Raw genomic sequence first — 23617 nt, forward strand, 5'->3', positions numbered from 1 at the left:
AAGGGCCAAGTGATAAGTGTTTTTTTCTTTTGTCGGCCATATGGTCTCTGTCACAATTGCTTTCAGAAACAGGTGACAAGTCACACTGGCTCACAGGCTGATGTTTGCCAGCCCCTGATCTACCCTGGTTTTTCCTTCTAAATACTGCCTGACTATGTTAGGCATATTGGTGACTGTGCTGTGTCCATGGAGCATGGCTTTATGTGTGGCTCTATGTGTGACTGCAGTCTCTCAGCAATACATCAGTCTGAGTGCACATCAGGGAACCTGAAGTTAACACAGATAAATTTAGTATGTTTTTATTCTATAATTTATACTTCCTGTCAGTCAGATAAAGTTCCCCCAACTTCCTATAAATATTTTCCCTGTTGAAAGTTCCATCAATAAAGTAAGACAGATAGAAACTCTTTTCATTTCTTAAATTTGAGTACAGTTACTACCAAGATGCCTTATTTTTGTTACCATCACAAATTAGAAAGCAAATCCCTGCACTGGGTGGCGCTCACTCTTGCACAAGAGGAATAACATGTAGACTGATGCAGTTTGAAACATCCTCTTCCCATGTGTGTGTCTGTGTTCGTGTCTCCCTCTGTCTGTCTGTCTGCGTGTGGGAGGGTGTGTGTTCATCTGAGTCTCCCAGGGGAGAGGTCGCTGTAAAGTCAGTTCTCTTCTCTCCTGTAGGGCGGATATGCAGCCTACAGATACGCACAGCCTGCTACTGCAACCGCAGCCACGGCTGCTGCGGCCGCTGCAGCCGCTTACAGTGACGGGTACGTATGGCATCCCTAGATGGCACTGGTACCTGGGGCTGCCCACACACTTGGCCATCCCCTCACAGCCTCTGGCATGCCAAAAACCTCTGGCACAGACTCCTGTGATCCCAGTCTCATCTCCCACTCTTTCTCTTTTCTTTAGAGAAGTACTGCAGAATTTTTCAGAGTACTGCATTTAGGAGTAGAAATGAAAAGGGTTTTTTTTCCCATTCTGCTGGTTTCCTAATAACGTTCCAAGACCAAGTCACTCACAATCTTTAGCATAGTAAACCCTTTCATTTGGGGAGATCACTGTCTTCTCTTTCTCTGCCTGACTGTATTTCTTCTTCCTAGCTATGGCAGGGTGTACACAGCCGACCCCTACCATGCACTTGCCCCTGCCGCTAGCTATGGAGTTGGCGCTGTGGTAAGTATATGTTTAATTTTTTAAAAAACATTTTACTCCTTTTAACTTTTACCTACAGACTATAAAAGACCCAAGGAGAGAGTAAATTTAGCCCTCCTTCCTTTGCCAAAGTACTAAAACCACATAGCACCATCTGGGAATTTCCTATCACCTTCTGTCCCTGGGTGTTAACAGTAGGAGCCATGTGACCTAGCTAAGGACAGCAGAGAGGAATGAACAGTGACAGTCAGCCCTGAGTAACAGCATTGTTGCATGTGGGATGTAATCCTGGGCATAGTTTTAATGGTAGGTGTTAGCAAAGACTTCAGGACATAAGGCTACACAGTTTCCACAGTAAACGTTTTCCAGAAACTTAATGTGAATAAGTTTCAAATGCAGGTGCCAAAGGATGTTTCTGCAAATCTTATGCCTTTTGATAGTACTATAAATCACCAAGTGAATGCCTTACAAAGATGTTTTATTAGTAACATCTGTGGCAAAATATGGTATTTTCATAGAAGTATAGAGCTCTTCTAGAATGATCCCCCCCTAACTGAACTCACATCCTCACTGAAGTATTTTTGTGTTGGCCTGGTTACCTCCAGGTCCACTGAGTGGGACTCGCTGGCTGCAGCAGACACAGGCCTTTCCCCAGTGACATCTTGAAATTCCAGGCATTCCCTGCAACCCAAAAACTGCAACCTGGCAGCTGCCTAGGAAGGGTGGCCAAAGGTGTGCGAGGGGGAGGCAGAATGATGGGTCAGATTTAAGACTTAAAGAGCTATGAGAGAGCCCGTCATTGTCTCACACTAAATACTCACTGATGAAGATTTATGGGAGAGGTAATAGGGTTCTGGGTGTGGGGTGGGGGCTAGATGTTTAGAATTGAGGTAGAGACATACAATATAAAGAGAGTGATGACGTTCCTAAGGTTTGTTTTAGTGCCAGCATGATTAAAGTCCTATACTAAAAGAATAATCCAAAGAGAGCTATGTTCCTAGGGATATTTTATTTGAAAAAGAGAAGCCATTAGAGAAAGATAAAACAAAGGAGTAAAACCCAAAACAAAGGAGTAAAACCCAGTTCACACCCCAGTTACATATACATATCAATTTGAATATGTAATAAACAACTTATTGGTGTATTTTATAGATTAAGGAAGAAACAGGCTTTATTAGTTCGAAAGACTGACTCAGGTTTAAATCCAACACTGTCTCAAACATGGGCTATGACAGAGATAGCAGTCAGAAGTAACATGTTCTCCACTGACAGGTAATATGTAAGAAGGTTACAACTGTAATGATGTAATCAAGGTAAACAAAGGCCCATGCTTTTAAAAATCAAACCATTGACAGACCTAGTTTTGAACTGTATTGACTTTTCTTCTGTGCTAATTCATTTAAATAATAAAATGAATCACTAGCATACCCTTTCCTTGAGATGATCAGCTAGTTCAGCCATCAATGTTTTAGGCTCTGGCTTGAGCATCTTAGAGCGGAAATGGGTTTCCTGACTTTGCAGGCTGCATCGAATCAGTTGCTTTGAAGCTTCCAAGGAAGCTGTTTTCCAGATCCCTTCTCAGGACATTTTTCTTCACTTTTAATGCTTCTCTCATCAACCTTTTAATTATCTTTATGTCTTTAATTGCTGCAGGCGAGTTTATACCGAGGTGGCTACAGCCGATTTGCCCCCTACTGAAGTGACGTGAGAACCCTGCAGATGGGACAGCCCCCAGTTCATGAGGCCTGGCTATTGCAATATTTACTAGTTGTGAGGAACTCTATAGCAAGATGAAGAGGAAAAACAGACAAACAAACAAAAAAAACACAAAAAAAGAGAATACTTTTTTATACCTCACTATATTCTTTGAATATGTATTTTTTCCTTTAAATTTCTGCCTTTAATTCTTTTGTTCCAAAGATTGTGCATTTTTCTTTTTTTCCTTTTTTTTTTTTTAACTGTGGTAAAAAAAAATGCATTTCCATGTCTGTATGTCCATGCTTAGCTTATTCTGTCAGACACGGAAGAGGCAGGTGATGAGGGAGGAGAAATGTGAGGAGCTCAGAAAGGCATCTGGTCAGAAATCAGAATCAGCAGACAATTACCAAAGTGTATGTGGTGCTGAGCGGCCAGGGACGGCAGAAGTGGGAGAGGTCTTTCTGCAGTGGGATATTCTTCTGGTCTTCTGAGTTTCTGGGCTTTAGCAGGCAATTCTGATTGGCTGTGGCTGGAATCCACATGCTGAGAGATGATAGGAATTTGTGCTTGCAAAGCAGGAAAATTAAAGAGACACTTTCCTCTCCTCTTCCCTACTGTCTTCTCCATTCTTTTTACAATCATCTTACGCACACAGCCTGAGACAGTTGGCATAGGTTTTGGAATTATTGTATTAATATTTCCAAACATGCTCTCAGACTGTGGGTAATAAACACCTCATTAGGAAACCAATCTCAGAATGAACTCTGGAGTATAAAGAAGATTCCTTTTTTTCTTGCCATCCTAGCACCCCTGCTGGGCTTCTTCCCTTTTAATTGAACCACAACTTAGCTCCTCTATTCTTTTATTAACACCCTGCTCCCATGTCCTCAAGATGCAGGAATTTAGGACCCAGGGACAGCAGAATACGTCAATAGCCAGTGGCCTGATTTCCTTCAGGTATCTGGGCACGACTTGAGGATAAAGTACAAATTGTCGAGAGCCCATAAGGAGGATAAAGAAAAGAAAAAGGGTATTAGACAGTGTCTGGTAAGATACTCTGATGTTCCTGACCTTTCTGTTCTATCAGAAAGTCAGTACAAAGTATAAGACGGGAAATACAGACTCTTGGCAAAAGCTAAAGCACAGAGTCCTGGGTCAGCTGTCCCTGGAAGTCTGGTGATTAGGGCATGCACGGGCAGGCAGAGGCACTTTGTATGAGCTCCAAAGCCATAGGAACTTTCATCGTCCAGAGCCTTTTGAGTCCCTTCTCTTTTTAGTCTTGGGCCCTTGTGGCTATTCCCCCCAACTTCTCATAACCCTCCAAAGACACCCAGCTGAGCACCTGTTCCACTTGGTGCACACGAACACTACAGGTCATGACAGGCGAAGCCCCCAAGGTTGCTCTCCTCCCGTACTGGGAGAAGGGGCTGAGATAGCCAGAAGAGTCATGTGGTGGCTATGGCAGTGAGTCACTGCTGTTGCTGTCTAGCTTCAACTTTATATAGATTACCAAGGTAGAAGAGAAAGTGTTTCTCTTCAAGCTATTAGCTATTAATGATAGAGCCAAGGGTCCTGCAGCTTTTCCAAATGAAGGCATTAGAAAACAGAAAAGCATGGTCTGTGTGGCTCCCTGGTCTATTCACATCGGTACTAGGGTGACCTTTACCTGGAGATCACTGATAAAGGGAGTAATCAGAGACATGGAGCTTCTGGTTTGTTAGGGCTTCGGTTTTGGTTGTTTTTTCACTCCTGCCTCCACACATGTTCTTGACTGATAACTGATTCATGTCCCTGGATTAAAATGACTGACATATGACAGCATCAAGCATTCTTTGTAAGCAAAGTAATATATCTGGGAGGGACGGCCTGTCGAGTATAATGCAGATCTCTTCCCCCATCAGAACCTTCTCTCCTGGCTGCAGTTCTCTCCTCGATGCAATTCTTGTTGTTTCTGGGGAGGAACGTGGAGAATAGGGGCACCAAACTGCCTAGTCCATTGGCCGCTTTTTAAGGGTTCCCCTCTCCAAGCCAAAGTTTGGTTTTTTGCTGTTAAGACGATTTTTGTTGTATGTATATAAATATTTTAGTTAGAGGAGGGGAAATGGGCTGTGGGGCTTTCACAGTTCTAGGGCAGGGAGGATTTTTTCTTCCTTTTTTTTTTTTTTCTTTTGTTTTGTTTTGTTTTGAGGGAGAGCTTTTACTGTCTAAAACCAAGAGAAATTTTGTGTCATGTTCATCCTTACAAAATGGCAAGACACTACTTGAGACAAGGCCACACCCTCAATAGCTATGTCCACAGCAGGGCAGAGAGGAGGGCAGTGAGTTTGAGAGTCTTCTTTTCTCCAGAAGAAGATAAGGATGGTGGAAAGGTAGAGAAGGCAGTTTCCCCAGCCTGTTAAAAAGAGGAAGAAGCTTGAGCCTGAGGCACCTTTTCTGTGTTTCAGCCCAGCTGGTTCTGGCTGACAACTCCGAGCAAGGGAGCAAGGCCCGGGCCTTCGCTGGGCTCCTGCTGCGCCTCAGGGTGGTGGACGCGTCCTCTGCTCCCTCTCCCACGGAGGATGGAACAGAGTTCTGCTCTTCACTAAAAGGACCTTTGGTTTTTGGTGGCAGCTCTGAGAATTAGGGTTCTCGGAAGCACCTAGATTTGATGGTACTGACCTTCCCATCCCCCCCTTGAACTTTGAGACTTCATCAAAGAGGCAGGTTCCTCGAAGCGTCAATGCTTGTGGATTCCTGACTCTAGTTCCCATTGGACTGAGCAACAGAGTCAGAAGCGAGTTTGGCATCTTGTGAGTTCATTAGAGGGTGCTGGTTGATAATTTCAAAAAACTTACTGATGCTGAGTCACACAGTACAGGAGTGATTTCAGCAGCTTTACTGTAGTTCATGACGTGGACTTTCTACACTAAGCATCTTACTCTTAGAAGCTGGGCTCCTTTAAGGAGTCCTCTAGTGAAAATCTTTATCTGAATATGCCTCTTGCAGCCCCAAGAGCTGTCCGTAGGTCTTTTCCAGAACCCCCCTGTATTACATAGTCAGCTCCCATCGCCCAGATCGGCCATAGTGGCTCCGCATTTCTAAGGCTCTTGGTCTTCACAGAACCTACTGTCACCATCCTGCAGTGGTCACAGTCAGAATTGAGCCAACTTTACTCGTCCTTGAAAAAGAAGGGGACTGAGCTCAACTCCTAGTCTAGGTGGAGCTGGTGGAGACCTAGCTGTTCCATAGAAATAACTGATAGCAGCTTTTCCTTGGAAGTGTGATTACCCAGGGGCTGACCTGCTCTTAGTTTAGGTCATATTTTCCTAGAGACATAGCAGATAAGTCAGCGAATCACCATCACCCCATGGCTGGTCACGTAGCTTCCAGACAGGAAGGAGGTGGAAACTTGTGGTAGAAGCCAGGCCAAGGATCTGCAAGAAGGGCTTGTTACCCCCTTCCGTCTGGCAGGAGAATGAGGCCAAGCAAGGGACAGTCTGGAAGGCACAAGACATGTAAGGAGGGAAAGGGGACACGGAACCCTCCCCTTTCACCAAGTTCAGCTGCTTCTCTGCTGCTTGCAAGCCTTTAGCACAGAAACATTTGCAAAACTGCAGATCCCCTCCCCCCAGGTTAATAGGAGGAAAGGGACTTCAGGGGGTGGGGAAGGGGTAGTAGTGTTTTAAAAGCATAAGTTTCCTGTTTGCACTGTTTTAAGATAGGAAAAAATAGTGGGCAAGATGAACATCAAACGTAAATTCGTGTGTTTTTATTTTGTCATGCTCTTGAAAACGTTTGACAATTTGTAATATACACCAGTGAAACTTGATTCTCTTTTGCATAAAACACTATTTGTTTTTGAAATGTTAACTGTCCAAAAACCTCTTCCCTCCCTTCCCCTTCTCCTCTGTACTTCCTTCCGACTTGCGTTACTGATCCACCCGGCAATGGCCATCCAAGAGCGAGAGCAGGAAGCAGGGCCTCCCGGTCAGCTCTGGGGTCCTAGCCAGCCTGTGCCCTCTGGTTTAGTGAGTGTGGTGGAGTCTCTGGCACCTGTCTTTAAAATAAGACTTGCAGACCAGACTACAGTGGGTTCTCAGATTTCAGACTCACATGAGGAACCGAGGGGCGGAGGGGGCCTGGAGGATCGCAGTTGGCTGTAGTGGCTGGGTTCTCGTCCACGTTACCGGCACTGTAGCCAGTTACAGTTTACTCAGGAAAACGGTCGATCACTTCAGCCATGGTAGTGCTGGTTGGCAGGGATTGGTAACGGAGAACCGTTCATCAGCCAACACTCAAACCTTGCCTTTAAGGAGACCGCCAGCGAGGGACTCGGGCCTCTGTCTGACGGTCACGTGCGTGCCGGTGTCGCGAGGGCTCAGTTCACACTGGCAGGCAGAAAGGGAACGCTGGTTCTCTTTTCTCTCCCACCCTCGGCCCTGTTACCAATACCAGATTCCCAGGGGGTCCACGAGTTTTTGAATTTTTTAAAAATGTTTTTTGGTTTGGTTTTTCCGGGGACTTAAGTGCTTTAAAGCAGTGTGTGTCCCCCCACCGAGACTCTGAGCTTAGTCATTTTCTTGTATTTTTCTGTTCACGGTATTGTGTGTGTGTGCTTGTTTCGGCTGTATTATATATCGAGTGATGAATTGATCTTCTTTTTCCCTAAGGGATATGAATTGTTTTTCTTGTGTTATAATTCTGCTTGTGAAAAGCTGGAGCAAACCTGGGGCTGACACGTAAGCTAGGGCTGCAGAGTGCTGAGAGCCGGGCTCACTGTCCTCGACAGGTGACGCCTGAGTCTCTGGGCGCTTTGGTCCAAACCTTTGTAAGGCTAAAAACGCCACAGAACCTCTCCTCTCCCCAACCCCTGTGGCAGGGACTGAACCATCCCTACATGCAACATGCAGTTTCTCCGGCCCCTCCCATTGCCATGGCAAAACAGGTACCTTCGGGGCATGGGGCATCACATGGGATGCTTGTATAATTGACCACCTCACCTTCTCTCCCCTCCCCTCCCCATAATCACTTCCTAGGACACCGAGCTGCTCGCCCAGGGTCCTGTAGCCCAGGGTTCTCTTTCCCTGCAAACTCCAGAGAAGCACCCCAGGGCTTTGTGACAGTCTCTGATTCCCTCCCCTCTCATTAAGAATCATATTGTATAGTAGCTTTCAGACCATACAGTATTCATTGGGTTACTCCTATTATCAAGTAGCTGGAATTGTGAAGGTCGGAGTAGTTAGATCTTTAGCTTTTATTCCTTATTTTTTTGTATTACTATCCATGTGTATAAATTATTGATCATGTTGCTGGCTTTTATAAACTCTAAGCAAAGGAGGAGCACTGCCTCTGCCTTTGCAAATGGTAATGAAGCACTGTTTTTAAATAAAAGAGAGAAACACCATTTTTGGTCTGTGTGTGTTGATCCATCAGCCCTGTTGCCTCCTTGAGGCTCAAAGACACAATTTGGATTTGACTTCTTAAGAGGAAAACAGGTGGCAAACAGCAACTCCTAAATTAGTAAGCCTTCTAATGTGTGGTGAGCCGGGAGGTCAGTGAGGCCAAAGGCCCGGCTCATGAGCGCAGCTCTTTGCAGAAGCTGTGCTGCTGCTTGTGCAGCTCCTTCCTGCTTCACTGCCTCACCCTCCACCCTGCCCAGCTCCTGGCTGATTCACTGCCTCGCCCTCCTCCCTGCCCAGCTCCTGGCTGCTCCCCTCACCATGACCTCCCGACTCCCTGAGGCCCAGTCCACCCACTTGACCTTCCTGAAGCCTGAGACACCTCCCTGCCTCTGTCACTGCCTCCCGCCACCAGGCTCCTGAGCCTGCCTTCCTGAGAGAAGTGCTCCTCCAAGGGCCACCTGGCCCTTTTCTTACCTGTCCTTTCTCAACCATTGCTCCTGCTAGGGATTCCCAAATCTCCAACTCGTACCTTTACTCTCAGATCATCTTGCCTCTGATCCCGTGGAGAAGATGGAGGCCATCGCTAGGGAGTCCCTGGGGTGGACCTGTGCTGCCAGGTCTGCACACCTGTTCTACCCTCCTCCTGCTCCACTAGAGGGGTGCTCACGCTCCATCTGCCCACCTTCTCGGGACCTCACTTTGTGGTTAACCTTTTCCGTCTAGTCCCTGTGACATTGAAACATGCTTAAATCTCTTAACACATTAAATACCATTTCCAAACTCCCATGTCCTCTTTTCCACAGCAAGTTTTGGGAATAAGTTTCTGCCCACTGAGCCCACGTGCTTGCTCTTAGCCTGCTGCCATCTGGCTTCTCCCTCCAGGACCTGGCAGTAGCCTCTGTGGGAACGGCAAGTGGACACTTCGGTGCACTTACTTGGCTGATGGCACTCAGCATGGCCCAATGTTCCAAGACCTTCCACTCACTTGCTGAACCATGACAGGCTGAGGGGAGTGAGTTCTTCTCTCCTGCCACTTAAGACAAGCTGGTATATCTGGCCTCATACCCATAAGGGGCCGTTGCTTCTGAGGTTTCCCCAGCTGCACCCATCTTGAAGCCTGGTCTCTAAGCAGCATGGTTACAGTGTAAATCGCATCAGGATGTATGTCTGTGCAGGATGTCCCAGTCGGCTCCACGTGCACATCCCCATTTGTAAGGCCCCAGGTAATGTGCTCCCTCCTGGTGTGTTTGTTGTCTGCATGAGAACATAAGCACCTGGAGGCAGGACCTTTGTTCTGTTCACTGCTCTGTCTCCAGTGCCTGGCGTGTGTAAGCACTCAATAAATGTTTGTTGAATTTTTTCGATTTTTTAAAGTGATAGTTTCCACCATGCCTTCCTCCATTATTGCTGCCCCTGGTAATTACAGCGGACGTGTCCTGAGCACTATTGAGGACCCATCACATACATACATCTGCTCAGACTTCCTGCAGCCCTGAGGCAGTGCTTGGGGTGTTTGGCTCCTACACATCTCTCTGTGTATACCACTGTCAAGGTCTTGACTGCTCTGCCCCAGGTCTTTTCAGGGTTGGGTTTGTAACAAGTAACCTTGGTGAATGGGTGTCCCTCTGGGGTAAGTAAGAATGAGCTTGCTCACTACCTGCTGAGAAAGGGGGGTCCTGTGTTCCCCAACGGCAGGTAGACCTGCTGTACGTGTGCCATCCACCCAGACCATGGCCCTGTCCCCACTGCCCTCGGGGCTTGGGCCCAGGAGAGCTCACTTGTGCTGATGTTCATGCTGCCTACCATGCTGCAAGCAACGAAGTCCTTCACCTCTGACTCAGGCTTGTGTCTTTGGCCAGAATCCATGAAGCAGTAACATGAGCCCTAACTTGTCGGAAGCACTCAGAGTCGCAGATGAAGAACGGCCTGACCTCTGCTTTCAGTCTCTTCCTCGGATCAGTGTGCCTTCTCACCTGGATTCTCCTAAATAAAATGACTGTCTCATTCCACTCCAAATCCTCAAGAAAGTCCCATTTTCCTGCACCAGAATCCAAATCCCTGAAGCCGGCACTGAAGGCCTCCCTGCCCCGGTCTCCAGCCACCACACCCGCTGGCATCTGTGTGGTCTCTGCCTTGTCACAAGACCTGTTCCCCAGACAAGCTGTGCCTCCTCATCCCTTGCCTTTCTTCCTCTACAGCTCCCCCCAGGCGAAGTTGTCCTTGACCTTCAGGTGTTCCCTCGACACCATGCCATCTGCTGCATAGCAGCGATACTCCGCCCCGCGCTGCTGTCCAGACCTCTGTTCTCAGCCCGAGTAGGGCTGGCCTATGGCCTAGCCTGGAAACATCCAAAGTCAGCTCATCTAGCACTTAGTATGCTCTTTATTCATTTTAATTTTTTTTTTTTTAATATTTTTTCTGTATTTTTTTCAGGGACAGAGAGAGAGAGTCAGAGAGAGGAACAGATAGGGACAGACAGGAACGGAGAGAGATAAGAAGCATCAATCATCAGTTTTTCGTTGCAACACCTTAGTTGTTCATTGATTGCTTCCTCATATGTGCCTTGACCGTGGGCCTTCAGCAGACTGAGTAACCCCTTGCTTGAGCCAGCGACCTTGGGTCCAAGCTGGTGAGCTTTTTTGCTCAAACCAGATGAGCCCGTGCTCAAGCTGGCGACCTCGGGGTCTCGAACCGGGGTCCTTCGCATCCCAGTCCGACGCTCCATCCACTGCGCCACTGCCTGGTCAGGCTATTCATTTTATTTTGTAGGCTTGAACCCCTTCTACTCACAAAGTTCTTCCTGTTTGACAGGCTCTAACAGGCTTTCGTTTGACCGGAACCCAGCCCAGGCCTGCAGCTCCTAGTACTCACATGAACATTGGTGACATGCAGCCTTATATTGCCACCACTTGGGAATGAGGCCTGGAGCAGCCGGACTTTCGTTTCAGGAAGGTGTACTTGCATTTCCCCGACCAGCCTCAGCTTCCAGAGGTCAAAGGACCGGATTAATTGTCCTGGCTTCCTAACGCCTCGTCAGGACATCTGCCGGTCACATAATCCATACTGGAGGTGCCACAGAAGCATCCTGGGACACACAGCCAGAGCTATGGCAGACGCGGGCTGTGCTATAAGTGAACCCACTCTTAGTCTCCGAAGATTTTATGTAGAACACAGGATGACTGAGACAGTCACAAAGTCAACTCCATCCAGGACTCTCAGACTACCCTCACTCTCCAGGCTCCCAAGTTGTCGCAGTGGCAACCAATGGCATGCATTTTGGTTTAAAGAGAGGGCTGAATTGTAAAAAGAACCACACAGGCTTCTGATTATCTCTGAGCTGTGGCAAACTGAGCTCTTAGTCAAGTCTCTGCCTGTCTGCTCCACAACGTCCCCATCTGTAGGATGTTCAGATGGAGCAGATATTCTGTGGGATCAGATACCCCTCCCAACATGGAGGTGCTGACTCGATATTGTGGGTAATGGAATTTTTCTCTCCAGGTGAAAACCAGGCCTAGACAAATGCTCAGTCCTGGAAATGAGGACAGCCCCGTCATGCATTCCCACCCAAGTGTCTGTCTGCCCTTGGAGCAGTTCCTTCTCCTCCACAGCAAATTAAAAGCCTATGCAAGGCTCTGGCCGGTTGGCTCAGCGGTAGAGCGTCGGCCTAGCGTGCGGAGGACCCAAGTTCGATTCCCGGCCAGGGCACACAGGAGAAGCGCCCATTTGCTTCTCCACCCCTCCGCCGCGCCTTCCTCTCTCTCTCTCTTCCCCTCCCGCAGCCAAGGCTCCATTGGAGCAAAGATGGCCCGGGCACTGGGGATGGCTCCTTGGCCTCTGCCCCAGGCGCTAGAGTGGCTCTGGTCACAACATGGCGACGCCCAGGATGGGCAGAGCATCGCCCCCTGGTGGGCAGAGCGTCACCCCATGGTGGGCGTGCCGGGTGGATCCCGGTTGGGCGCATGCGGGAGTCTGTCTGACTGTCTCCCTGTTTCCAGCTTCAGAAAAATGCAAAAAAAAAAAAAAAATGCCTATGCACCTATTGGGCCCTGGAAGAAAGCTCAGGGAGGAGAGGGGCAGCAATTCCAGCACTGTGACCAAGAAGCTGATGCTACCAGTAGCTCATCAGGTAAATGGCACATCCATTTGGAAACTACCCGATCTAGCTCCGAGCCATACATTGGAGGTTCTTGGCCAAAGTACCAATCAGAACCATTTCCAAAGCCCAGGTGCATGCCCAGAGGTTCTGACTCAGCTGGCCTGGGGAGCGTTGGGCACCTGGGTTTTATAAAGAAGCCCAAGCTGATGCTCTCGTGCACTTGGCAGGAACAGCCGCATGACTTTGGGTCCTGCCATCTTCTCCAAGGCTGGAGACTCCTGAAGGTCTCCTGAGAGAGCACGGAAAAGCTCATTTTGAAAGGCTAACATTGGTGTCAGCATGGGTTCACTGGTGCAGGTTGGGGGAGGGGGTTTGTGGGAACTCTGTTCTTCCCACTCAATTTGCTCTAAAACTGCTCTACAAGATAAAGATTTAAAAAGAAAATGTAGGGAAGGGGCAGCCCGACTATCACAGGGTCAGTGACCAGCTACATCCAAGGGCCGCAGTTCTCTATAGATCAGCCAGATGACTCTTCCTGAACGCGTTTCTCAGATTGTGTCCTGCTTGGACTTTGTGGAAGCTGCCTATTGTTGGTGAGCAAAAGTCTCTACTCCTTAGCCAGGCACTTTACAGTTCTGGACTCAAACCATCTATCTAGGCATAGACTCAATAATGAGGAACCCAAACAGACTGAGGCCTTAAAGGTCATCTGCACCGGATTGCAAGTTCCATGAGGGCAGGGGTATGTCTTATTCACCACTATGACCCAGAACATGACCGGATTCCCAAGATTAGGGACCTTAATCTTTGGGTCTGACTCAAGATAAGTGGCCACAATCTGCCCCCCCCCATCTCTTCCCCTCCCTCCCTTTCCCTCAGGGCGTGGACATTTTCAGGATGCCTCAGCCTGCCACCTCACCTCTGAGCTCTCAGGCATTGACTTGTGCTCAGCTCTGTGCTGTGTCACTTTGAATTCCTTGAGGCCAGGACTGCTTTGTGCCAGTTAATTGTCCCATCCAGACCCAGGCCAGACCCAGAGCTGAAGCCTCAAGCACTATTAGGGTTGCCGGGCACTCCAGGCCCACTGTGGGCATCAGGACCAGTGTTCCTGCCGGCGGAGCCCTGTGCAGTTCTTACCGCACTTAAGTGTGCTCAAGTTCAACTCATTTGAATGTAGAGCTACATGCACCACCGAAGATGGAGCTCCTGAACCCAGGGAATGAGAGGGATGTGCCTAAGAAACTTCACCCCCTTAACATGGCCTGCTCCTCTGCTCTGAGACAGTATCTGCTGAAGTATTTAAGTGCCTGGGCTCTACAGCCAGCTATTCTGGATTTGAAATCCAGCCCACCACTTCCATGGGCAAGTTGCTTAGTATATATGCCTCAGTGTTTTCATCTGTCAAATGGGGCCATCAATATTCCCTACTTTATAGGGTTGAGGTAAAGATTTTAAAAGTCAGTATATGTCAAATGCTTAGAAATATATGTCATATAGTGTTTGCTCAATTAATGTTTTATCATTACTATCATTATTGTTATTAGTGCAATCCACAGGGAAGAGCCCAGAACTCTGGAAAACCATCCCAGGCTCCGATGATGGGACAATAAACTGGGTTTGGAGCCTCAAGTCCTTAACATGCCCTTAACCACTCAATAAGAATTAATCATTTCTTCCCTGTGCTTCCATTTCCTCGGGAAACTGAGGCCCAACAAGGTCATGGAGCTAGGCCACATATGGAGGAAGTGGAGGGGCCTGGATCAAGCCCAGAGCGAGCACAAGAGTGAGCAGCTTTGCTCATGCTGTGCCCCTGGACCTTGGACACAGCTTGACAGGGTGGGCGTGGGGATGCCCTCAGCCTTCTTCACCAAGAGGAGGGCAGTCCACTCCTGAGCACTGTGCTTAGAGTCAGGGGCATGCAGTTGTCGAATATGATGTACACCTTGAAGCTCAAGTAGGCCAGTCTTCCGTTTGACTAATAGGAACTACGGGCCCAAGAGGCTTAAGACAGGATCTCATGTCCAGATGCTACCTTGTTGGAGTTTGGATGGCTTTGCTGGATGGAAGAACCAGGAGCATAGAATGGTCTATGCAGAAGAATGGAAACTTCTTCAAAGTCGGGGACTTGGGTTTTTCTGTCTTTGGTGCCAGCTCTTGGGTCCTACTCCAGGGCACTATTCATCAGGGGCATTCAATAAATGCTTCCTGAGCGTCCTGTTGTGTCTTCTCCAAGCAGAGCATCAGTGGAGTGTGTGTCACATGCCAGGGATGGTATCAGGTATCTTCACATATGAGATCTCATTTAATTTTCAACATATTCTTGGGACCTCATTATAATCTCCATTTTATAGAGAAAACAGAGGCTCAGTGATGCCAGCCTTGTCCACTGTGTACAACTGGGAAGTGGTAGAGAGTCCTGCTCATCCATATGGAGCTGTGGAGAGACTGAGGAGTGATGCTGAGAGTACTGGCCTGCAGGAGGAGGAACCCAGGTAGAAAGATGGGGTGGTGAGCCCTGAGGGGGCGGTGGGGAGGAGGCCATCCAGCTCGAGGCCCAGTGTACACTGGCCTCTTCCCAGGCTGATAAGCCTTCTGTCTAGCCTCTACTTGAACTTTTTTTTTTTTTTCCTTCGAAGCTGGAAACGGGGAGAGACAGTCAGACCGACCCCGCATGCGCCAGACCGGGATCCACCCGGCACGCCCACCAGGGGCAACGCTCTGCCCACCAGGGGGCGATGCTCTGCCCCTCCGGGGCGTCGCTCTGCCGCGACCAGAGCCACTCTAGCTCCTGGGGCAGAGGCCAAGGAGCCATCCCCAGCGCCCGGGCCATCTTTGCTCCAATGGAGCCTCGCTGCGGGAGGGGAAGAGAGAGACAGAGAGGAAGGAGGGTGGGGTGGAGAAGCAAATGGGCGCTTCTCCTGTGTGCCCTGGCCGGGAAACGAACCCGGGTCCCCCGCACTCCAGGCCGACACTCTACTGCTGAGCCAACCGGCCAGAGCCTACTTGAACTTTTTTGTTGGGCTCTCCGGCCCTGCCACCAGAAGGGAGCAGGTGTGAAAAGTGCTCTCAGCATCCCCATTCTTCCTTGGTCCCTTCTGGATTCTGAAATTGACTTCCTGGTTCACAGATGGCAACTTCTCATTTTGAAAACCAGAATTCTAGTTACTCAAAAGTTCTTTCTCTTGAAACATTTAAATCAGGACTGTAACAAACTTTCTGTAAAGTGCTAAATAGTAAATGTTTTAGGGTTTGCAGGCCACACAGTTTCCATCACAACCTCCAGCCATTGTAGCAGGAAAGCAACCAGAGCACATGTACAAATGTGGGCATGGCTGTGTGCCAATAAAACTTTATTTACAAAAACAGGTAGTGGACCAGATTTGGCTGGTGGGCTGTGGTTTGCTGTTTCTTGCTTTAGACAAATCATAAGGCTCCAGAAAACTCTGGAAGAGCTTAGATCAATGCTTGTGAAAAAATCTGTCATCAGGTACAGACTGAATGTGACCACTAATTTTGGTGTGCAAGTGCACATATGAAAAATATTAAATTGTTTGGAATAATTTTTCAAAGTAAACAAGGTCCAAATTGGCTCATTTATACAAATGTAAAATGTCTGCCTTAGATCTATAATACAAACACTGACTCATACAAAGTCCAGCCCTACGACTCCTTGGTGGTGTAACCTTGAGAAAGTTTTCTTAGCCTCTTGGAGCACCATTTCCTTATTGAGACAATTAACCAAGGTGTAATAGGGCAGCACTTAAGCAAGGAATTAGGAATCACAGGACTCCGAGTTCAATCCCTGTGCAGCCACCTGCTAACTGCTTAACCTTGAACAATTCGTGTCTCTGTATCTTAGATTCCTCACCTACAAAATGCAGTAGTGGGTTACAAGGATGAAACAGGACAATATGTGTAGAGCACTTTGCACAGTGTCTAGAAAGTGCTGCATGCTATTATTATTCAATACAGTTGTTAATGCATTTATTAGAGTGTCTAGTGCAGTGATGGGCAATCTTTTGAGCCTCGTGTGTCAAATTCGCCAAAAAACCAAGCATAACTCAAGTGGTGTGTCACTTTGAGAAAAAAACCATAATTTTGCGATATTTATAGCTTAAATAACAAAAATGTATAATTGTAATATATAACTGTATTTAATAAACCAAAAACTAATTATTTAACTTACCTGCTTAGTGACTTCTTTGTTCATCTATCAGTTGGTTTCTTTTGTTGGTCTTGATATTATTTAACTTGTGTGGGGTGCCGTGAACTAAGATAAATGAGGGGGAGAGGGAATTCTTTAACCTGCCTATTAGTGACTTTTTTGTTGCTGAATTTCATTGGCTAAATCTTCAATTGAAGGTTGGTATTTTGTACACTTCAAGCCCAAGCAAGTGCTACTAACTTCATCTGTCAATCTGTTTCTTTTGTTGGTTTTGATATTATTTAATGCTGAGAATAAGGTCTCACAAAAGTACGTAGAGGGAAAAATTGTGAGTAAAGCCATTGCTATATTTTTCAGGGTGCTAAAAGTGTCTGGTAATTGGTTCCAGGCACTCCAAATTTCCTGTTCGTAGTGGCACCCCTCTTGATTCTCCAAGCGGCACCTTTCCAGATTCTCAAGCTTTGACCTCAAGTCGACAAACACTTGAGCCCAGATGCTGTCTTGAAATTCTGCAAGTTGCATCTTATGTAAATTAAGATGGCTACCGCTATTTCTAATGGCAGAAAACAGCACCTATAGCACAGGCCCTTGCCTCTCCCAGCCTCCCCCTCACTTATCTCAGTAATGATGGTCAATTAGAAATCCCCGACACCCCAGAACAGTAGATTGGATGATGGTTGCTGTGGTTATGTGGTTGTTGGTAATGGCGATCACAGGGCCCCAGAGATGCGTCCCCCGCGGCATTCCGCTGCTCCCTGCTCTGCCGTGGGAAGTGAGGTCAAAGATCCCCTAACGGCCTAACCAGAAGTCCCAGAACTAGACGCTCTGTGCCGGAGTTCTGTTGTTTTGGCCTACAGACCTCCGGCACAGTGTCTACACTACAGCAAATGTTTTATCCTTGGCTTCTGCACCTGGTCGTGCAGGAGCTGAGGATGAAATGTTCTTCTTGGCATGTGGCCCCATACTTCTCTGGTATGCGGCTGCGTGTCATTGAAAATGGCTACGTGTGTCAGTGCTGACACGTGTGTCATAGGTTCGCCATCATGGGCCTAGTGCATAGTAACTGTCGGTGAATATTTCTCCCTTCTTTGGAGGAAATAAGAACGGGTCAAGAAGTTTCTGGATGTGTCCAAGGATTCCTCAGGTTGGGAAGGTTGGAATGAACCTTATTGCTGAGAGAGAACACCACAGAACTGTACTCTCTTAAAATATATGTGTGAAAAAGGAGAACTTATCTATAGAACATCATATATCAGATTGTATTGCTAAGTTGATAGGTATTTCTAAACACCAGTGAGGGGAATCGGGTGGCATTGACCCAGAGGTACAGGTAGTGGGTAAAGTGTAGAGACAGAGTTCGGTCCGGCTTGCAGTCCAGGAGCTCATGGGCACCAGGCGCTGAAAGAGCAGGGCCTGTCTGGACGCCCCACTGCTGGTTCCCACTGACCTCGGAGGCTGATCCTTCTTGGTCTCCTCTAGTGGCCCCTCCACTTCTCCCAGCCTTTTCAAGCTGGGGTCCCCCAGAGCGCTGACCTTGTGCATTTAATCTTTTGTGCCTAACCTCACTGCTTTTATAATCCTACCCACTCTTACCATTTTAAATATCATTTATCTACAAATTTATATCTCTGACCAATTTGTTGTAGACCCAACAGTTTAAAGCTAGATACAGATCTCATTGTCTACTCAGCATCTCCACTTGCATGGCTATTGGGCATCTCAAACTTAATCCCTAAACTGAGCTCCTTGATCTCACCCTACACCCCCCCCCCCCAAACCTGTCCATTTAAGGCAACGGCAACTTGATTACAGCCAAGTGAAGAAAGCCTCAAGGACTGAGAGGTCAAAGACAATGAGGTTTGAGCATTGATCTGATTTAGCGACATGGAGGCCATCAATGACTTTGGCAAGGGCAGTTATGGTGGAATGGTAGAAGATGAAAAGCCATGGTGTTATCTTGGCTCTTCTTTTTCTCCCACACCGCACATCCAGTCTTATGAGCAAATCCCGTTGGCTTGACCTTCAGAATATATCCAGAATCTGACCACTTCTCACCGCCTCTACTGTGGCCTCACCATTTCAAGCCACTATCCTCTGTCCCAAAGACTGTTTTAGTAACTTGCTAACGGGTGTCCCTGTGATACCATTGCCCCTGTAGTCTCTTCTTAACACACCAGCCGGAGTGATGCTGTTAAAATCTGCATTAGATTATGTCACTCCTCTGGTCAAAATTTTCTAATGCTTTCCCATCTCACTCAAAGTGAAAGCCAAAAATCCTCCTGTAGCCTATAAGACCCTGCACCTTTTGGCAGTGGTAGGATTCAAATAATTTAACAACCAGTCCTCTGTCCTAATTACTAAGTATAAAAAACAATATACCGAAAACTAGTTTATTATTTCATGCGTTTAATACTTAAATAGGAATAGTAAAAGAAATACACAAAACTAGATTATGTTATGAGTTTTAAAATGTTAATGAAAAATATTAAATAATACCTGACAAAAAAACAATAAAACTCATTTAAGATATATCCATATTACTTCCTTTTATTATTATTATTATTATTATTATTATTATTATTTTTTTTTAGTGAGAGGAAAGGAGGCAGAAACAAACTCCCACATGCTCCCTGACCAGGATCCACCCGGCAAGCCCACTAGAGGGCGATGCTCTGCCCACCTAGGGCCCTTGCTCTGTTTCAACTGAAGCCATCCACAGAGCCTGGGGCCAACTTGCTCTAATTGAGCCATGGCTGTAGGAAGGGAGGAGAAGAGGAAGAGAGAGAAGAGGAAGAGAGAGAAGTGAGAGGGGAAAGGGTGGAGAAGCAGATGGGTGCTTCTCCTGTGTGCCCTAACAGGGAATCGAACCAGGACATCCACACTGGGCTGACAGTCTACCACTGAACCAACTGGCCAGGGCCTCCATATTGCTTCTTGATTGGCATCCTCACTTGCAATTTTTTCACCTATGGACAGAATAACATTACTATGGGCGCTTAGAATAACGTACAGATGAACGTTAAAAAAGAGTAAGGGATGTAAATTTGTGATTTCCAGGTGCCCACCTTAGAGAGAACCGTGATTACAAGTATCATTCTAACAACCAGTTCTCCAAACTCAACAAAAAATCAGGTATCAGTTCTACCGGACCAGTGCAAACCAGCTGAATCCCACCACTGCATACACAGCAGTCCCTGTCAGCATGGTTCACAGCTGGGCCTGGCATGATGCCCAGCACAGAGGTGCTCAAAAATAGTTGTGTTTTGATGAAATGAATGGATGGCCCCTCTGGCTGGAAATGCCGAGGCAATGTGCAGAGGGATGAGTGAGGTGACTGGCAAGCCCAGAGTGCATGTCCACGGAGCAGAAATGGAGGACACCAGCTTCTCTCACCACCTGGGGCTCCCATCCCTTCCCCCACAGCCAGCTCCTCAGGAGTAAGTTCACCTGTTAGGGGCTCCCACAGTACCCTGTCCTCCTTTTGTCATACCACTTACCTCTCCTCCTCCTTAAGGGCTTATCTGTGGGCTGACCTGCTGGGGTCTGTCCCCAGTATCATCAGGGCAGGGACTGTCTTTTCTCCTCTGCAGGTACCTGGTCTAAGCTTGTGCCCCAAGACAGGCAAGGGAAGAGGTGAGCAAGACCCTTTAGAATATGAATCCTAGTATCTCATAGTTTACCCCCCAGAATCTGCCCCTGGTTATTAAGAAGCTAGGAGATGTACCCGAGGGTAGAAGTACACTGAAATGGTGGGTAGGAGAAAACACCTCACACCTTAAAGCAGTGGTCCCCAAACTCAGCCACACAACAGGATTACTAGGAGATCCTTTTTTAATTGAATTGATTGGGGTAACACTGGTTAACATAGTTATACAGGTTTCAGGAGCCCAATTCCACAGCACATCTCCATACACCATGTTGTGTGCTCATTCCTCCAAGTCAGTTATCGTCCATCACCATTTATCCCCCCATCCTTCCTCCACTTCCCCCCACTATTGTCTGTGTTTATGAGGCGGGGTTGTCCTTTTTTGTTTTTTTTTTTCTATCCCTATTAGGAGATCCTTCAAAACTTTCAGAGTCTGAGCCCTACACTAGATCAATTAGATCTCAGTTCCTGTACATGCCTTGCCCGGGTAAACCCAGGGATTCAAACTGCCGACCTCAGCATTCTAGGTCGACACTTTATCCACTGCGCACCACAGGCCCATCATGTGACTATTTTTGATGACCTCTATTTCACTAAGAGGGTACCTGCCTTCATGTTTATAGAAACATCCCCTTCTATGACACATTGTGGTCTTCATGCTTTTCTCACTTGTGTGAGTCCTTCTATAATGGCACTGACCCTGCCCCGGCTGCGGTCTCCACTCTGGCCAGTGACTGGGCCAGTGCTCGGCTCCCATGTCCCCCTCTGTTTTCTGGCTTCTCGCAGTTCTGCATGCAAGACCTGGGGAGCTGCTTGAATCTGTAGTTAAATGTGAAGACAGGACTTATTTGCGGCTATGGTATTGACAAAAATGTGCCTCTGAGAAGGACTCAGGATGTATCCTGATTAAGTTCAAGGTCTGCTATATCCCTGTGCAGCAGTGCAATGTGGCTTCTCCAGGATTCTATTTTCCCTTTTCCTTGTAAGATTTGTTGTTGCTTCTTCACATTTCATGCTAACGTTATTTTCTATTTTTTTAATATTGTGTTTTCTAACTTGTTTGATTACATAAATGGTATTCATTTTTAATCCTCTTGCTTCACTGAATTTTTACTAATTGTAATAATGACTGAATGAATAACTTATGAATACATCATGTTGTTTTTCTTTTTGATTGTTTGGATACTTATTTTTCTTATTTTGGTTCCATGCTTACTAGGTTGGCTTGAATTCTTAAATCATTTAATTTTATGAAATCGACTTCAGTATTTCCATGTTACCAGTTGGCTTAGAAAAAACCACTCTTTCTCATGAAGCAGTATGTTTTATTCCTATTTTTACATATTTCTATTAGGATTAGGTGCAGAATTTTCAGGCTGTAATATAGATTATCATTTCCCCTTTTTTATTTATCCCACGAGTATAGTGTATTATGTGCACAAATCTCCATAGGTTGAATTGCCCTTGTATTCCATGAAAACCACACTTGATCATTGCAGATGTGTGTATCAATATGTTACAGATTTATAGTCTCTAATATTGTATTCCATATGTTCATCTTATAGTCATAAATGATAGATACTGAGCTATAGTTTTCTTTCCTTATCAAAATTTATTATTGGTGTTATATTTGCTTCATAGAATATAAGTAATTACGTATTTCTGTTTCTGGAACACTTTATATAACAGAAAATTTGCTTGTTTTCTGAAAGTTTAAAAGAATTTGCAGGTTTCTTTATGTGTGCCCCATCTTCATGGGATGCTTTAATTTTTTAAAGTTTTTAATGTAGGGTAACAACCATGACTCCATTTCTCTTCCCTGAGCCTGAAACTGGTCTCCTCTACCCTCCCCCACACCTATTCTTTTTGAAGACTTGAGAAGCAATAACAAAATCCTTCCTATTTCAATCTGCACTTGGTTCTCATTTTCTGTAAACAGGCATTTCTCACGTTCTTTGAAAAGGTGTTTCACAGAAGAAATGCAACGGTCACTAAATACCCGAAAAGATGCTTAACATCATGAGTAGCCAAAAAATGCAGATGTGGACCACAGCCAGATTGCATATCATTGATCACTTTGGCAAAAGTAAAAAGGATAAAAGCTTCCTGTGTTGCTGAGAGAGTGGGGAGTGTGCATTCTCAGACACTTGGCTGGAGCCTAACACATAACACTTTGGGAAAGACAATTTGGAGTGTCACATAACATAAAATGGGCACATGCCTGAAACTCAACCTCACCCCCCTTGAAACTCACTCTGGGCCAACAGAATGGCGCGTATACAGAGAAACGTGTGTAAGGGTGTCCACCAGGCCCTTGAAGTGGTGAAATGTCCATGTTGGGCGACCACTGACATTAAACTATACCAATACAAAATAAGGGCTCATGGATGCGAGAAAAGAACGAGGCAAATCTATACCCACTGACCAGGAATGATACCTAGGACATACTAAGTTTAAAGAAATGAGGGGGTGGGGGAAGGTTGAAGAATATGATTTTGATTTTTAAAAAGTGTTATATATGCAAATGTAAAGGACTAAGGAAATATTCTGAGAGGAGATACACCAACCATGCTACTTTCATAATAAAAACCAATAAAATTTTTAAAGAAGTTAATAATGAGACTTCTTTGTTATAAAATCTCCGAAGCATACAAGAAAGCATGGTGTGCAGGGACAGCTGCAGAGCCCAGAAAGACAAGCAAAAGTAATGTTGTTAAATATTAATATTGTCACCTTTTAAAACATTTATGGGTGACAAGTTTTTTCCTAAACTGTTATTTCGGCCCTTCTCATATCTCTATTTCAGGATATCTCTTGTTTGCAGAATATTATTCAAGTCTGATTTTAACTGAATCTGATACTCTGTACTTATTAATGCTATTAATGTTCACTATTATTTATTGTCATCATGCTCCCACTTTGATTCAAGTCACATTAGTTTAGAGAGTCTGCTTTTTATTTCTTTGGTCTTTTTTGTGCTCTAGAGTCAGGCACGGTGTACAAGTCTCAGTGGCCCCGGAAACAGCTCCTCGCAGGTAGAACCGTCCCTGCTTTCTTGTCCTACACTGTTCCTGGTGAATGACCTCCTGGGGGCACATTAGCATAAAGGCTCAGAGTACCTGATGCTAAATCTTTTATGTTTAAAATCATGGCCGGCTGTCTCCCCTGTCCTGGATTAGAATAGGTATTGAGAGGATGACCCCACTTTGTTATGAGGAGGGGCGAGAGGGGAGTGAACAGGAAAGCAGAGTGACATTGGCTGGTGGGCGCGGGGGTGGGGGCTTCGCCACGCATGGTGGGGCTGGGTCTCCATCTCCTTCCAGTTGTAATGCAGACTCTCTGAGCCTTATGTGATTTACACCTAGGATGAGAGGTCAAGTAGAACCCTGACTTATGTTTCATCATAGCTCATGTCACGAACCGTCGTGTTTCCTGTCCCATCTCATTTCTGTAGTTAAGAGTGTACCTTCTGC

At 46.4% G+C, this 23617-nt stretch overlaps 1 protein-coding gene across 20 annotated transcripts in view; it reads left to right on the top strand.

The window, feature by feature from the left end:
- RBFOX2 (RNA binding fox-1 homolog 2) overlaps window positions 1-8239 on the top strand; it is a 326779-nt gene extending 318540 nt beyond the window's left edge. For all 20 annotated transcript variants that reach the window (XM_066259663.1, XM_066259683.1, XM_066259653.1 and 17 more), the window contains 3 exons: window positions 682-770; window positions 1107-1179; window positions 2812-8239. In XM_066259663.1, the coding sequence (XP_066115760.1) occupies window positions 682-770; window positions 1107-1179; window positions 2812-2856 (207 nt within the window). In that variant the 3' untranslated portion in view covers window positions 2857-8239. The remainder of the gene's footprint in view (window positions 1-681; window positions 771-1106; window positions 1180-2811) is intronic.
- Window positions 8240-23617: the final 15378 nt, after the last annotated feature.

This window comes from Saccopteryx bilineata, chromosome 1, assembly GCF_036850765.1.
Source record: "Saccopteryx bilineata isolate mSacBil1 chromosome 1, mSacBil1_pri_phased_curated, whole genome shotgun sequence".
NCBI classification, from domain to species: domain Eukaryota; kingdom Metazoa; phylum Chordata; class Mammalia; order Chiroptera; family Emballonuridae; genus Saccopteryx; species Saccopteryx bilineata.